Source organism: Falco cherrug, chromosome Z (assembly GCF_023634085.1).
Source record: "Falco cherrug isolate bFalChe1 chromosome Z, bFalChe1.pri, whole genome shotgun sequence".
Classification (NCBI taxonomy): Eukaryota; Metazoa; Chordata; class Aves; order Falconiformes; family Falconidae; genus Falco; species Falco cherrug.
The window spans coordinates 80,088,992-80,107,164 of NC_073720.1; the positions used below are offsets into that span (position 1 = coordinate 80,088,992).

The following is an 18,173-nucleotide window of genomic DNA, read 5'->3' on the forward strand; positions in this document are numbered from 1 at the left end:
ACAGACAGAACAGAATAGTAAACGACAGTACTGCTACCTAAGCTCAAGGAGATGTTTTACTAGAGCAGACAGAATTTATTTTAATAGCTGTGGAAGACTAATTTTGTGGCCCTTTACAATGGTGTGACTGCACCAATAGATAAGGGAAGAGCAAGTGATGTCATCCATCTTGACTTCTCTAAGGCAGTCTCTTTGATATGGTCCCATGCACCTTCCTTGTCTCTGAATTGGAGAGATATGGGTTCGATAGATGGACTACTTGACGAATAAGGAACTGGCTAGATGGAGACATCCAAAGAATTGAAGTCAATGGTTCAACGTCCAAATGCAGACCAATAACAACCGGTGTCCTTTAGGGGTCCATACTGGGGCCCATACTGACCAATATCTTTATTAATGACAGAGACAGTGGGATTGAGTGCCCCCTCAGCAAGTTTGTGGATGACACCAAGCAGAGTGGTGTAGCTGATTTGGTTGAGGGAGGGTATGCCATCCAGCGGGACCTTGACAGGCTGGAGAAGCAGGTCCATGTGAACCTCATGAAGTCCAACAAGGACAAGTGCAAGGTCCTGCATCTGGGTCGGGGCAACCTCTAGTATCAGTACACAGCGGGAGGTGAAGAACTGAGAGCAGCCCTGCAGAGAATTAGGGATATTGGCAGATGGAACAGCCCAGAAAGTAAATTGTATCCTGGGCTGCATCAAAAGAAGAGTGGCCATCAGGTCAAGGTGATTACAGCCCCCTGCTCTGCTCTGGAAAGACTCCCCCCCTGCAGTACTGTGTTCAGCTCTGCCACCTCCCGCACCAGAAGGACATGGACTTGTTAAAGTGGGTCCAGAGGAGGGCCACAAAGATGGTCAGTGGGCTGGGGCACCTCTGCTGTAGGGAAAGGTTGAGAGAGTTGCAGCTGTTCACCCTGGAAAAGAGATGGCTCTGGGGACACCTTAGCACAGCCTTTCACAATTTAAAGAGGGCTTATAAAAAAGACAAAGACTTTTTACCAGGGCCTGTAGTGACAGGACAAAGGGCAATGTTTTTAAACTGAAAGAGGGTAGATTTACAATGAACAAAAGGAAGAAATTTTTTACAGTGAGGGTGGTAAATCAAGGAAACAGGTTGTTCAGAGAAGTGGTGGATGTCCCATCTTTGGAAGTGTTCAAGGCCAGGTTGGTTGGGGTTTTAAGCAACATGATCCTAGTGGAAGGTGTCCCTGCCCATGGCAGGGGGGGTGGACTAGATGATCTTTAAAGGTCCCGTCCAACACAAATCATTCTATGATTCTGTGATTCTGGACAGTTCAAGATGAAACTTCTTTGAAAGGTAAGCTTTGGAGTATTTCAACAACAGTAGAAAAGAGAGTAAGAAAAAATTTTGGCTCAATTTTTAGCTTAGCCACTTGCATATTCAATTTATTTGAAAAAAAAAACCCAGTAGATACTATAAATGTTCCTATTAAGTTTCTATTGAAGTTAGTAATGGCCTTCGTCAAGTAGACATTACAAATATGGAACTTCAGAATTACTAGCTATATTTTAAGAGGCTTTTCCTACAATCTATGAAATGATTGAAAGTATGTACACTTAGAAGCCAGATAATTTTTTTTCCCTTCGAAATCTGCATATCCAACCCATTTTTCTGTTTGATGGTAAAATGCAAGCCAGTGACCTTGCTGTTTTATTTTTATTGACAACATTCAGCAATGCTTTGCATGAATTACTGCAGAATCCACATGGGGTCATCTGTATCACACTGCAACTTTAACTATATTCTAACTGAATGACTCCTAGAAAGGAAATAAACAGTACTAGTTCAAATATTCACATGCAAATAGGTATTTGTATGAATATCTATGTATAAATGATAATTACATGTCTATATATGGCACATTTTCCTTTCTGCGTTACTCTTCGCTCTCTGGAATTTAAATGAACAGGTGTCCACAATTACACGTAAAAGCATATTTAGAAATATTTTTGCCTATGTTTACAGCTCTCTACACTTGCTATGTCAGAATTGTTTACAGTGTCATTCACCTGGAATTTTATTCTCTTTCTAGAAAGGCTAACTAATGGACAACAGACAGTTTTTCAAAGCAGCAATATTATTTTTTTCCCCACTACTTACTTTTTGTAGTTTGGGTACTGAACCTCAGGATTTTTTGCTGTAGGAATTTGTTGTTGTGGGTGACTGAACAGGGGGTAAATCAGTATAGGCATGACAGCCAGAGACAAGCTAGAATAAGAGACTAAACATAGGCAACTGTTGCTTGGTAGGCCCACCTTTCCTCTGGTTTTGGATGGAACAGAGAGAAACCCTGGCATATTCACGGCCACATGCAACTTAAGGAGGCAACTATGCCCAAAGACCCCCCTACCCCATAGGGTCCTGTAAGCCGTGCTGAAGCCAAAACTCAGTGTGGGTGCGATCCAAGACCCCCTCTCAGTTGCAGAAGCAAGGTATCACCATGCAGCTGATTGCGGGCAACTTTGCTGGGATGAAAAACGTCGTTTCCCACAGCATCCTCTAAGGTGGTTGCAAATAACAGCACTGAAGCGGGAGTAGGTCCCACTGAGTTTGTAAGAACATTGAGTCAGGGCAGTGAACTTCCCCAAAGAGTGAGTCATATGGCAAGATTCAAAATGTAGAAGTGGTAATGGGTCTTACCTCTGCAAATTGCTTTTGAATATGTCTTCAAAAGCACAATATACCCATAAAAATAATGTAAATACACTAACACCACCTCAAATTTCAGGAGAGAAATATTCAGTCAGAAAGCAGAGGCCTTTAGTTAACAGTTCGTACCATGTCATGTAGTTACAGGCAATGCTACAAACTACAGAAATCACCAGCCTCTCTTTCTGGAGGCTTACACTATAAACACAGCTACACAGAGAGCCCTTATACAACCCCGGGCACCGTAAACCTCAGCAGGCAGCTCTGGTTTTTTCCTCCAAAATAGCCTCTCAACAACTTGCTCTTACCCACACTGCACGAGGTACTTCCATTTGTGCTTGCAAAAGCCCTGTGGTAGCAAAACACTAGTTTACTGTGCAGGTGAAAAAGTAGTAAAAGTTACAACCTGGTTTTTTGGAGGCAGGGGGGTGAAAAAAAAAAGCTACTACTGACATTTTATTGAACACGTTTCTTCCTGATGGTTTAGTTTTGGTTTTGGTTTTTTCTTTCTGAGATCCTTGCATACCATTTTCTGGACTTCATTGGAGAAAGATCTTGCATTCTATGTTAAATCAAACAAAGTTTTGTTTCAACCCTATTATTTCAGATCTTTATGTTATGTAGATATAACTCCTATTAGTACTTTCTGCCAACTTGCATGCCAACTTTATTTATGGTATTGTTTCAATATTCAGTATTTTTTTTATTTTAACAGCTTTGAGACAAGCCTAAACCTTCAACATATGAATATGGAATCTCCATCCTTAGAGGTACTAAAAAAAAGTTATTTATAAATAAATAAACTCTATTATTCAAGACTGAATAAGGCGCCACCTTTGCGATTGCTCCAGGCAGTCCCTTTTATACCAGAAAGGAATGAAAAAGTAAAGTGTAACTAAGGTCTTGACTATCATACTTATAAGCTATGTTTATCAGACCTTATCCAGATTCATATAGCTCTTAGTGAAGCAGACATTTTGTCACTAAGAAAGAAATCAGTATTTTAAGAAATATCCAGATAATACGTATTTATTTTCATTTTCTCATAAAAGGAATATATTTCTATAACCCAAATGTTAAAAATATATTTGCACTTTTTTATAAAACTCAGGGTTTTTTCCCAAAAACATCACGAAAACAAAAGAAATATTCTAAGCTTCCCACAGAGTGTCCTATTATTATGGTATTGGTCTAAACTGCTCCAACTTTATTTTGGGAACATTATTGTATTTGAAATTGTTCTGACAAAGGAGACCAGCCGATACTTCCTGTTTTGCACAAGACAGATCTTTTCTTTCAAGCACGTTTCAGTTGCGAGCAGCTCTAGGAAATTTCAAAACAGAGGCATTAACTCCGAACACTCCAGCGTGCAGCCACTGAATATACTGCAAAGCACAAGGGCCAGGACTGTGCCCATCACCTGGGCCGAGCAGAGGAGGGCAGCGCGGGCACCTGCACTATTGCTAAAGCGATCGCGCCCCCTGAGCACCCCCAGCCCTCCCTGGGACAGGGCTGTTAGGTTCCCCCAGCTGCACAGGGACAGGGACACAGTCCCCCAAGCAGGGCGATGCTGCCTGTTATCGCTGTTCCTGTGACTAGACATAACCAGAGGTACTAATTTTTTGTTTTCGGTTTAACACGTATTTATCCTCCTAAGACAGTTAAGCATCTGCATAACTCACATCATCAAGTACCTTCGCAGACATCAAAGGGACCTTGAGCACACTGAATCTGACACAAATGCATAGGTATCTGTGGAACTGTGGTTTCTCGTGGGGTTTTCTGAACTGGCGAGAACAGTCAGTACCATTCTGAGCACCCAGCTTGTTTCCACAGGTGTAGCCAACCCTTCATACCTGCGGCATTTGTTCTTCCTCTGAAAATATCATCGTATGCTTTCCATTGCGGGGTCACCTGGTAGGCGTGGATGAACACCACAAAAACCACCACCAAGCACATTAATGGCACCAGAGCAGCGGTGAAGAGAGCAGCGTATGCATTTGGAATGAAGCACCTGATGGGAATAAATGGAAAAAACCCGAAGTTAATAAACTTAGGAGGCACCTTGAACAGTTGTAAAATTTCAGAAACAAATGTTTTTGATGAGGCATATGCTTTACAAACCACAAATTCTTTAACTCTGTTCCCAGAGTAACCTTGATAGGATGGATTGGGTTCTGTCAGTTCTTATCTCCTTATCATTACCTTAAGGGGTATAACATTTGCACCTTAAAAGTATGCATGTTACATTTTTGCCTAACTAATGTTGGAGAGATTTAAACTGTTGCAATGGAACAATATTTTAACCAACTCCATGCATGCTATATTCATGTAATTTGATCAGTCTTAGTCACCAAAGTCTAAAAGGGCATTATGCAATTTTCTATACTTAGCTCCTGAAACCACAGAATAAATTTTGAGAATTATATTTTTAAAATAAATGAACAAGTCTTAAAGGCAAGATAACTATTCCTCCTCAAGTTGTTGGAAATTATATGTCATTTGCACACTGAAGCCAAATGCTCCCTCCCTCCCATTTTTTTTTTATTTGTCCTATCTCTCCTTACCCTTTCCATTTATTAAAGTTATAATTATTTAAAAAGATGTGATGGGAACATGAGTTATTCCTGAAAAAGAGTCAAATTACACATATAAGATGATGACTTGAAGGATATGGAGATGGTAGTTAAAGAGAGCTCTTGACGGTATGAGAGATCAGGGGGTTCTGTGAACTCCCTGGAGATCAGTATGTGCTTTACAGCCACTGACCTACTCTAGAGATGACGCACAACGGAGCAGCCCAAGGGACAGCGCGGGAGTCAGTATGTCTAGAGCGTATGTGATCACTGCTATCCCTATTAAGAGGGTGTAACTTACCCAGCCCTTCTGTTTGTCAGGTCAGCTCTGCTAAACAAGTTTAGAGTCAATGCTAGTATAATATATATCTGAGAAAAGCCTGGGTACGTGTCTCACTGGTATACCTTCTGGGTTTGCTTAGGTGGGCATGTGTACTCTGTCCAGCAAGTCAAGACTGCATTCTGTGCCAGCTCTTCCAGAGCACGCTCTACACACCCTCAGCGAATGACAAAATAATATCCAGCAGAATCTAGGTACCTTCTACAACCGTCTTCAGAAGGTACAGGCTCAGTCAGACACCAAGCTAAGGTACCACCTGCTAACATCACTGAGCAAGCAAATAAGCAACAGGAAGGTAGGAAGTCTCTACTGCAATTAAAGGTGTGGTTTTTTCATAGAATCACAGAACGGTTGGGGTAAGAAGACCCTGCTGGAGTCATTTTGTCCTCGCCTCCTGCTCAAGCTTGGACACACAGAGCTGGTTGCCCAGGACTGTGTCTAGATGTTTTTCTCTTTTGTACTGAGAAGCATGGAACTGGACCCAGCGCTCCGCATCTGACCTCATGAGTGCTGAGCAGAGGGGAACAATCATCTCCCTCAACCTGCTGCCAACACAGTTGTTCCCTGGACACAACATCTGATCCATTTCACCTTTCTAATTTTTACCATTTCTTAGATGTGAAAGCTATTTTAGTTCCCCAAATGTGTTCTTGAGTGGGCCCAATTAGCATGAAGACATGAAGGCGCATTACCATAACCTACGCTGCTTTTCATGTTTATACCAAAGCCAAGAATCTTAGCACAAGTATAGTCTCCTGTAAAATCATATTTGTGTTCTGAAACCTGTAATTTTTAAAATTTGTTATATTTTTGTATTTCAGAGATCCCATATACTCTTAAAAGTCTGTCATCTGAATGTCTTGGAAGTTTTCCATGAACACTCCTTCATTTCAGTTAACAAAAGCTGCATGAATGAAAACCCACAGAGATGGATCACTTTTACTAATACCCCTGGGTACTTGCTCTAAAAAAGACACTGAAAATTTATGGAGACAAGAAATACACAAAGCCGTACTAACGTACAAAGCTTACTTTGGATTTCTTCCCTTCAAAGCAATGGTGAGCAACTCAACGACACCCACTACTTCCTGTGATCTTACTCACTTACAGTAGTGTGATGATGTATGTTGAAAGATATCTTTTATGCTGGAAATCACATGGGATATCATTATATGGACCAACTGAAAATATTTATTACACTTGACACTAGGGGTACACATTTACTGTTCCATTACCATGATACATTTGTCACATGGATCTACTGTGCGTCATATTCTTAGCACTGGATGGGAACAGAAGAAAAATATCCCAAAACATCAACTAAGTTGGTGTTCCAGAACACAACTATTCTACAGGAAAAGGCCTAGAAAGGCTGATGTGAAACTGGAATGAAATACATAATTACAAATCTTACTTGTTTAAAGAAGACCATTATGTCCTGCAGTATATCCTTCAAGTATTTTATTTTTTTTTAAATAGGCACTAGACTGTAAAGTAAGTCTTTGATCCAGAGCCATTGTGCATAATAAAGTTATTTTAATATTTCTTTGTTAGGTGAATAATATTAGGCTTTTGGTTTGTTTGTTTTGAATCTCATTAATAGCAAAAAAACACCCAAAAAACAAAAAAAGCCCCAAACAAACCAAAACACCAAAAAAAAATATTAATACAGCTACCAGTTGAAATGCATGCCTTCTGCAATGAGGACAAGAAAAATCAAACACTGTTAGCTTCTTCAGAGACTGTCATTTCAAAACAAAGTTTCTGTGACTTCTGTTCCCAAATTGTACATTGTTAGGGTTTTTTTTATTTATTTCCTGACTGTTTTGAGCAGCTTTGCTACCAGCTTACATCTCTTCCAACACTGAAAAGACAACTGTATAGCTTTCATCCCAAGCTGCCTCCACTCTTGCCCTTCTTGATTTGTTATTGACCGGAGGGTCCATCTCTGGTTCTGTTTTGACCACTTTGTTCTGACCTCTGGCTTTATTTTGACCCCTGATTTTGATTTTATTACTATAAATTTCTCTGGTAACTTCAACAGTAAAATATTCCCATTGGTTGATTTTCCCTCACTACTCCTAGCTAAACTAATATATTTTCATTATCTTCAAGACCCGCTTTGCTAGCCCCCTGGTCTCCTACTCTACTCAGGGTGGCACTTGTCCCATAAACAGCATTCTACTTCCAGCTCAAATGTTTCTAAGTTATAAAATATTTCTTTTTCCAACTAATGAGAAGATTCAACATATTATCGAAAACCCTGTGTAGGTCTGTATCTGTTATAATCCTATTAAAGAGGCTAGAAATAATTTTAGAAATCATTGTCTTTAGTATGTGCCTTCTCCAAGGTATAGTTCCATACTTCTATTTGTTAATCATTTAAGAACTAAAAAACAAACAAACAAACAACAAAACCCCAAAACCAGGAACTATATTAGGGGTTTTTTTTTCCTTCAATATGAACCAATAAGACACTTAGTTTACATATTTTTTGCCACAACTAGAATGCTGAGAAACAGCTTTAATAGGTAAGACTTTTTTTCGAGAGAGAGAGAGCTACTGTAGATGTTCAATCTAAATCGAAACATGGAGGGACTAGGACATACAATTTAATAGACAATATAATCTTCCCTTTGGAAAAGATGTAATCTCAGGAAATCATATATATTTACGTCAATTCATTGATTAAAATGACCTCACTTACTGGCTGGTAAGAATCACGGTTTTACCTCGGTTTTGCTTTCCACCCCTGCTTCTGATCTATAAAGAAGGATTACTAGTCCTGCTTTCTTCTCAAGGGGGTGAAGCATGTTTATGTGACCCTTGAAGTGTCTTTGCAAAGTCTTCTGTGACCTCTCAAACCATAACATTTCCTTAAATCTGGAGAGGTATTGCAGCAACATGAGATATGGAAGGCCTCTTGTTATTTTTCTAATACTTTTAAAGGAAAAAGAGAAAGCAACTGACAAAATCTATACTGAAACTATTGGTTAACACAACTACATAATTGCTATTGAAAAAGGAAAAAGCAAACAAACAAACAAACAAACAAAAAAAAAACCAACAGTGCAAAACCCAAACCAAGCAATATTGCTAAGGAAATAAGGAATATTTTAAAAATCCAGGGAAGTATTCAGTGAAAGTACTGATGTAATTTGTTCCCTTCTAAGAAAGAAATAAATATTTTAAATAGCTCAATGTGTTACAGACAGTTTTATTCTGCCATTGCCATGCCTTAGATATTAAGGACTCAAATGATTAAGTCTAAGGACTAAGACTCCTTCAAATGTGTCTTGAAACTATGGATAGTTAAGTTTGACAAAAAATTGAGAGTGTTCTTGGCTATCAGGCACCTGGTGTTCTCATTTACTTTTGCCGGCAGGCAGCTAACCTTTTGACTTTTACTTGTCATGTGAGTTTCACTCCAGAGCTAGACCTAGATTACGATTGTGACAATTGTTGTTGCAACTTTTAAATGTATTATTCATTTTTATTTTCGTTATTATTATTCAATCCTGGGCACAAAGCTGGATAACTGTTGAACTTCTCCCTTGCTTTAGGCACAGCTGGTTGGCGGGCAGCCTGGCATGGAGAACAGGGGACTGTGGCACCATTTGAGTTTGCTCATACGGGGCATGTTACATCAGGAAAGTAAAAGGCAAAGGTCAGACACATGGATTTGCACTTATATTTGCATTTCATCACCTCCATTTAGAGAAAGAAATCCATGTACCTAAAATAACTTAACAAAAGGCAAAGCCTGAATCACTTATTCATCGTTACTTAGCAAATTCTTCACAAAGGAGATGAGACAATGCTAAAAAATTAAAATAGGCAAGTTGAGTTATGATTAGACACACTTCCAGACATTCACACATTGTGGGTTTTCTTAAAAAGCAACTTGCTCTGTTCCAGATCTCGGCTTTGCTGTGGAAGGCTACATTACCTCTGAGTTGGCACTTTGAATAGCTTCTTAGAACATGCTCAACAATTTTCCGCTAAGTGCAGAGCAGGCCAGACAATGGAAACATTTTTTGCAAATAATTATGTGCTAAAAATTTGCTAATCTGACAGATTATCTGCAGCAAATTGTGTATGACCTGTATCTAAGCAACATACCAAAAAGTGAGATCTTTTGCTTTTATGAACTCATCCTAGATGATGATACCTATTATCTCCTTCTGACGTTTTGGGCAGCTTAACAGTTTGATAACCAAACCTCTTTTGAAAACATTGCAGATTTTTAATAGGCAGGAGCTCTGGGCTTTTAATTTTAACACAGTTCTTAAGTACAATCCTCTGAGAAGGTCTGATCTCTCGCATCTCAGAATCACCAACAAATTCAGTTCTCTGCTGTATGTTCATTTGCAATTTCAGCTGGCAAATTGCTCCCATGTGGGCCTACATCTAGCACAATAATTCTTAGAGGAGTTTATGTTTGGTCCCTTCTTCCAACTTTCTGCTTTTTTTGGAATACTGCTGTTCCTTGTATCAAATACCTTTGCGCCTTTTGGCAGTGAGGTGCAAACAGAAAGCAGTAAGCGCCCAGGTAAAGCTGTCGTGTTTTATTTCCCTTAGCACCAAGCCAGAGGCCCTGATCCATGGACACTTCACATGCGATTCAGGATTGCTAATGTTTTATGCACATGGACATCTACCACGACGGTAGAATCAAGGCAGTGAATCAAGGCAGAGCAGCTCATGAGCCACTGAGCTTTAAAGCAGAGCATTTTAAAGCAAGCAGGGGAAAAAAATGCTCATTTACTTTAAAAGTGTGTGCAGGAAAATGCCAGTTCTAGCAACTGTTTGAAATCGCATTGGCGGTGGACATACCCTCAGAGCTGGTAACTGTGCCAGCTTCTGCAGTGTCAATGCCTCCTGAGACTGACTAATTCCCTACCTGAACACAGCTCCACTCTTTGTTTTATATTGCAGCAGTAGTCATATTCAACAAAGACATTAAAGCAACAGGATTAAGGTTTGTGCTGAGTTTTGTTTTCCACTCCCCTGATAGGGAAACATGCGGACAGTTCTCTTGTATGTGTTGGTTTTTTGGTTTTTCTTTTTTAAAAAAGAAGCTTCTGTTTCTATAAACTGATGTGGAAAAAAACCAGCTTGAAAGGGTATGCTAGGCTTAAAATGAGTTAACATTTGAGATGATAGTCACTAGTTCCTGAGGAACTTCAAGGCACATTCACACCAGAGAGATTTCTGTTTCTAGAGTAGATAAGATTCTACAGATTTCTACAAGATTATACAAAAATTCAGAGTGCCTAAGGTACATGGGTTTACACCCCGCAGTCTTCATTCCACTTCATGCAGTCTTCCAGATATACTAACAGCAGACCGTGGAACACCCCGAAAACACAGACTTAACACTTTGTAAAACTCAGTGGAAACCCGAATTAAAGCACTTGGCCCAATCTGATGTGCTTTACGGCTGCCTTGGGCAATGGAAATGTGGTGTAGCATTTATTTGGAGGGGTTTTTGACCTTTACTGAACAGACAGGAAGTTTGCAATCCAGCCAAAAAAAACCTGCATGTATGAGAGATGTCACCTTGCTGCCTATCATTGCAGCAAGCGTTGGCCCACGATGGTGTCGTGGTGTAACCCCAGCTGGCAACTAAGTAACAGCCAGGCAGACCCTTGCTCACACTTTGCCCACAGTGAGATGGCAATAGGGGAAAAGGTAAGATATGTAGGTTGAGATAAGAACAATTTAATAATTGAAATAAAATAAAATTTAATAATGATCACAACTGTAGTGAAAAGGGGAGAGGGAGGAATAAAATCCAAAGGGAAAAAGCAAACAAGGGATGCCCAGTACAGCTGCTCACCACCCATGGAGCGATGCCCAGCCAGCCCCCAGCAGCAATTGGCCAGCCCTGGCCCACTCCCCCCAGTTTATATACGTTCTGTGGTATGGAACATCCCTTTGGCCAGCTGTCCTGGCTGTGCTCCTTCCCAGTTCCTCGTGCCACCTGCTCCCTGGAAGAGCATGGGAAACCGCAAAGTCCTTGACTGGGGGTAAGCAGTACTTACAAACAAGTAAAACATCTGCGTGTTATCAACATTATTCTCATAATAAATCCAAATCTCAGCATTCTACTGGCTACTAGGAAGAAAACTAACTCTATTCCAGCTGAAACTAGGACAGATGGTAGTACGAATACAGCTAAGCGATCACTTAACACAAGTGAGAATTCGAAAATATTTTTGAAGTACCATCAGAAACCACTCACAGTCCCTGTGAACCTCTTACTAAAGGAAACTGTACTGTGACTGGGAACTAAAAAGCTTTTCTCTCCATAAAAAAGCTCTTCTCTATACCACCCCTATGTCATTAGTGCCTGATGTCTGTGTAGGCTGATAACAAACACAAAGCCTCTTCAACAAACCTGTTTCAGTGCTCCACAGCACTCACCTCTGGACACCATTTCCCAGTGTTAAATTTAACTCTTTCTTGGTGCAGTGTATGCACCTTAGATCTTGGCACAGTCAATGTGGGAAACAGCTTCTTCCCTTATTTGCAGCAATATTCTTTTATTTAATTGTAAATTGCTGGAAATTTCCCCTCTGGTCATCTTTTAACTGAACAGTCTTAGGTCCTTCCATCTTCCTGAGCATACTTTATATTTAAGACTATCATGTGTCCTTAAGACTACACAGCTTTATATATATAGACCAATATCATGTCTGCCTTTTGTGCTGCAGCACAAAGCTGTTGACTCATGCTCAGTTTATCATCCACAATATACATGATATCTTTTTGTGAAGAACTGGTAAACAGCCAGTTATTCCCCTTCCTATTTTTGCATAGCTAATTATTCTTGGCAAGATACAAGTCTTTCCACATGTCCCCACTGAATACTACTTTTTCCAGAACAGATCTCAGATGTCAATAACATTATGAATTACAACCAACTTTCACTGTACTTCTTTCCCAGTTTGTGCTGTGGTAAATTTGAATGGAAACTCCTTTATTCTAGGCTTGTATTATATAAGGCAAATGTAATATTTTCCAGTCCATTAGTAACCAAGAAAGATGTTGAACAGTATTTGAAGGACATTTTAAAGTCACAATTCCTTGAGAAGTTTCATCCAAGAATTCTGAAAAATGTATCTGAGAACATAGTTAGTCTGTTTACTGCCTTTTTCAATATGTCTTGGAACATAAAGAGAAATTTGAGATTACTAGATATGTACTAACATTGCTCCAAAGGTCAGAAACTGAACGCGTATGAGAAATGATAAAACATTCAGCTCATGAAGAATTAAGAGGCAAAAATCATGATGCTTTCCTGGGCAAACGACTACATCGGATAAACTTGATTTCATTCTTTCATGAGGTTACAGGTTCAGCTTAGAAATACTTTTGGAAACTTTTGACACTGTTTGAATTACACAGTGGTGTACAAGACAAGAAAGCAAGTGTGAAACCTACTACACAGCTACCACACTCACTGGCTAGTTAATTCTGCAGGAAGAGTCTGGGAATTACTGTGGATCACACTAAGCAGGATATGAGACGTAGCTTTATGCTGTTCCAAGGAGGTAAATGTCATATTTGGAAGTTTGTGCAGCAGTATATGCCGCAACACATACGAAGTAACCATTCTGCTCTAGTCAGCATTACAAATACCTCAGTGGCAAGCTGTGTCTGGTTTTGGCACATTTCAAAAAGATTAACTGAATTCAAAAAGTTCACGCTAGAGATGTGAAGGCTATCAGAGGTCTTGTCAACATGTTCCACTCTCAATAGATAAAAAAAAAAATAATTGTTTTGATTGGTTTGGTTTGGTTTGGTTTTGGGTTGTTTCTTTGGGAGGGGGGGGGGGGGGAGTCTTTTGTTTGTTTTTTGTTTTCTAAAGAGAAGGGACATGTATTGGCAAACTACAAGTTGGCAAAGGAACTGTTAATCTATGAGTAGGCAAAAAGCAAAAGCTGAATACTTTCTCCATGTCGTAATACATTTTCTTGCTGGAAAACACAAGCCAAGGGGCTTAAAATATACCAAGACTGGCTGATGGCTATCAGTGCAGTCACAGAAGGGATTAGCTGTCTTTAGCAGATCCACAAGGATCAGGGCTGGGTCCCTTAAAAGAGAATCCAGACACAAACTAGCAAGGTACTTTCAAGCCCAGAAATTAATGCTTTGCGGGAAAAAAACCCACCAACAAATACCTAAAGCACGTGCCTTGCAATGAAAGATATTAGGCAGCTCTTATTTCTGTGCTTGAACCAATCTTTACAGCGAAGCCCCTGAGGTTCAGTTCTAATGTAGATAAAGCTTTCTTTTCTAGTGAACACTTGTTAAACATTTCCTAGGCAATCCACAGAGTCAAGCCCAAAATAGGAAACAGAGATCAGTTGAGCTTATTTTTTTTCCCCACTGTAGATCATTTCTTAATTCTACTATTTTTCTTTTCCTGATTCACCTTGCCTTTCCTTTCTCCTTTCTTTTCTCCCTTTATCCTTCGCTTCCCTTCATTATCAATAACCACAAGCTATGCACATGCACAGGATATCTGTATGCATCCAGAGAACATGCCTAGCATGTATTTTACTTACATCCTATTTGCTGTTTTACTAGGATGATGCCTGCCAATGCCTCTGATGATAAGAAAGCTCATTTAGATCCATAATCAACTAAAATATTGCACAATCCGAAGTGCATAACAGGAAAAGTAATCCTTCCAGTGCCCAAGGATGAAAACCAGACTCACAGCTCCAGCCTAACAATGCAGTGTTTACTTTATCCAGTACCCCAAAAAATGTTTATCAAAAACTTGACGTTCACTGCCAATGTATCTCGCATCCTGCTGCTGGTTAGACAATCTCTTTCTAAACATATGAATAAGAAACAAACGAGAATCCTAAAACCTATCAGCAAAGTTGGTTTGGTTCGGGGGTTTGTTTTTTTGTGTGTGGGGTTTTTTTTGGTTTGTTTTTTTTTGCAAAGGGCAAAGCACATTGCAATATAGTAGGCATGGAAGCACCCCAAGCATTACATTTTTTTCCTAAGCCTTCAGAAAGCAACCATTGGTTTCAGGTGTGCTCTGAGTAATAACATGGCATGCCAACACTAGTACTGAGTAATGCTTCTATCGCCTACACTTATTATATATTAAGCATAGACTACAAAGATTACAATTTCCAATTTGCAGCATAGAAAGAAAACTTAGTGATGTTAAATAATTTTTACAAGGTTTTTGAGAATGTTGGTGCCAGGTCAAAAAGTACAATTGTGGCTGCCAGAACACTGCTTAGACAGCCAGGCCCCTCCATATCTACAGATGCATTTACATGTAAATATATCTTGAAACATTTTTCAACAAAAAGTTGGCACCATATGTCTGCTTGGGTAAGTGAAAATGAAAAACATTTTCATGAATCTAGGAAAAATTCCCATCCTCAATCAATACTGACATAGTAGGGGATATCCATGCTAGCAAATTAAATTCTAAGGATCTATGGTCAAGCATGGATCCTCTTACCATCCAAAACACCTAATGGTTTTGCATTGCTCCAACTAGGTATTTTCAAAAAAATGTCCAGGCTGACTGTGTCTTATCACCACCTTTCTAGCCACCAACACAAAGTGCAGCACTATGAGGGCTGTTGTGGGGAAAATTAACTCCATGGCCACCTGCAAGGGCACACCACACTCACCCTCAGTTTCATGTTATAGAAACACTCCCCTGGTTGCTGTCAATCCAGCTCTCATGTTGTTCCAAATACTCTGAATTTAAACAAAAACACGGTAACATGCTACAAAGACTCTGCAGAGAACAGCGCAGGCACCAGACCAAGCGCTATATAGCTCTGGCTGCAGGAGAGTCCAAAATTGTGACTGAGGACCAATCTCGGTCACTTTACTTCTGTATCAGTCTTTGCAGCGCTTTTATTTGACATGAATGGTTGGAATTTAAAGTGTCACTTTATAATTGAAAACGTTTTCAAAAGTGACAAGCACTAACCTCTTCAATTCTAGGAGGCCTGGTGAAATTGCTGATTTTGGGTGACGGTGGATACCCAACAGCTGGAGAGATGCAGGCCCCTTTATAGTATTTCAAGTTGGTCCTAAAAAACAATACACCAGTATTTTTTTCCCTTTGTCCTGTCTTGCCGTGGTAAGATCAAACTTCTACAGAAAACCCAGTGATGCTTCCTAGACTGTACCACCTTACAGTCTTATTGCAGTGTTTATATATAAATTAAAATCAGCTGATAAAGCATATTGAAATATTGATTCACTACACTAAGTTCATACTGTGATAGTTGTATTTCAGTAGTTAAAATAAGAAAATATATAAATGAAGGCCTAAACATAAACTGGTATTTTTGCAAATTTGGATGTCATAATTTCCCAGACAGCAAAAGTGAATCCTTATGTCTGTGCTGTTTCAGGAACTGAGAGCAGTGTTTGAGCATTTCTGTCTCAAGCAGAGAACTCCAGCTACTACAGGAAAAAAAAAGTTATAATAATAATAAAAAAAAAGTACTGCAGCTGTATAATGGGTCACATTAAAAGGAAGGCCATGGATGCCTTGATAAAAATAAGACTCAAAAGGCCACAGCAGCTGTACAGATGCTGAGCATTGATGGTCAGATGCACTCTGCATTTCTAACAGCTCGTTATTCATAATAACCTCAGGCCCACAGCAAGTTTCAGAAGTGACATGGCTTGGGTCAACCCAGCACTGTAAGGCAAGCACTGTGTGTCGTGACCCAGGAAGACACAGCGTGTCCCCTTGCATGATTCAGTGCTTCAGAAACCTCCGTATGAGCGCACGGAGCAAGGGCCTTCCCTCCAACTAGGCTGATTTTGCTACAGGACTGAGCAGGAAAGAACAATTTCACAGTGGTCAGCATAAATTACAGCTGCCTCAGGGTTTACACTTGGCAGGGCAGAGAGGTTGTTCAAGCAGTGGAGGCCAGCTGAACTGCGGCATGGCTCCGTATTTTGATGACTCTCTGATATGCAAAGGGTTTCTTTTCATAAGAGGTTCCTCTCAGGAAATATATATATATTTTTTTTGTCTGTTCTGCAATAGCAGAGTAGCTCAAAACAACCAGGAGAGAACTTTCTGATTTATACTTGCATTAAATAACTCCAACAAATGACCTTATAGTAAGGTGAAAGTAGTGCTGGTTTACAACTGAGTGAAAGTGTGTTGCTGGAGCTTTCAAAGAGGCACGACACAGCCCACGTTCCGCCGACATCGCCTTGGCAGTATGTGGTTGCTCACCAGCTCTCCTGTATTCCTTGGAAAATCCCTGCAACTTTTTCTTTTTTTTTAATGACTTGCAAGCAAACTGCATACTTATCCCGTGTTGGTCAATTGACATGGACTGTATCAAATTTTAACACAAACTCTAATTTTCTTAAATCCAGTTGCAATGCAGTATTATGAAATAGCCCAAATTCTGGTTTTATTAGAAAAAAATCTTGGAAACACATTTGTTACACACTGGAAATTTCTAACTAGACAGTTTCAGATTTTAAAGTGGTACTTACGTATGCACATGCCCTTACTAGAAATACTTTGCCTATTTCTTTCCATAAAAAAGTGTAGGCAGCTGTGAGAACTGGGTCCTAAATGCAAGCAAACAGGTCTTAAATACTGACTGTGTTAAAACTGAAGGGTGCATGATGATTACTTTTTAAAATTTTAATCAGATTTTATTTAATTAAATATATTTTAAAACTGGCACTCTGGTGGAGTTACATTTTAAGAAGCAAAAAGTTTTCTAAACATTAGTGGGTTCTAGTCCCAAAGAGTAAACTGTTATGTGTAAAGCAGGTCTGAAATTTAAGACGAGAGCTAGGACAGTTGTAAATATTATTTTTCTCTGCATTATGTGTATCTGAAGCTATTGAAATGTCAGTTCCTGCTGTTTCTAGTTCTGAAATAAACCCTTTTTGTAATCTGCAAAACATAAGTAGGCTTTCTACCATAAAGAGGAGACATTTAAGAAAGCTAAGAAAATGTAATTTTTTAAAAAAATTAAAAATGTAACAAAATACACGAGCATTTATACAGCTTTTTCTCTTTTTTTAAACTTAATAGAATGTTTGCTGAACTTCTACCATAAGCTCATGTTGGTGCTGTTACTGATAAGCGAAGAACACCCATATAAACAAACATTCTTGCTGATAAGCGTGTCACTGGCAACCCTTGCTGATATTAGCCAGTGGGTTTTCTTGAAGCCTGGTCTCAATTCTCACCTCCAAACAACGCAGCCAGAAGATCTCGAGCTCCAGATGTTAACAGAGGCTTTTGCAACGTGTAGAGTTTTGTTTGTTTGGGGTTTTCAGGGCGGCTGTTTTTTCCCCCGGGTACAGCCTGTGCGGGACACGGCGTACAGCGGAAACCCGCAGCCTCGTTGCTCTGGAGGAAGTACCTCCTTGTCTTGAGGAAGCGTCTTACTTCACAAGCGGTCTGAAAAATCCCAATTTGTCAGCCTGCGAAGCGGCGAGCCTGCACCCGCTTGCCCCTTACGAAAAGCGCTGCATTTGCCTTTCCCAGAGGGTGAAAGCCGCAGATAGGTGCCCAGCCGCCGGCCAGGCTGCCC

General features: G+C 39.8%; 1 protein-coding gene across 1 annotated transcript in view; it reads right to left on the minus strand.

The window, feature by feature from the left end:
• The window catches only part of ADGRV1 (adhesion G protein-coupled receptor V1), a 291,122-nt gene that overhangs the window by 50,522 nt on the left and 222,427 nt on the right, over positions 1 to 18,173 (minus strand). The window contains exon 88 of the mRNA XM_055699397.1: positions 4,530 to 4,687. Coding sequence (XP_055555372.1) covers positions 4,530 to 4,687 — 158 coding nt within the window. The remainder of the gene's footprint in view (positions 1 to 4,529; positions 4,688 to 18,173) is intronic.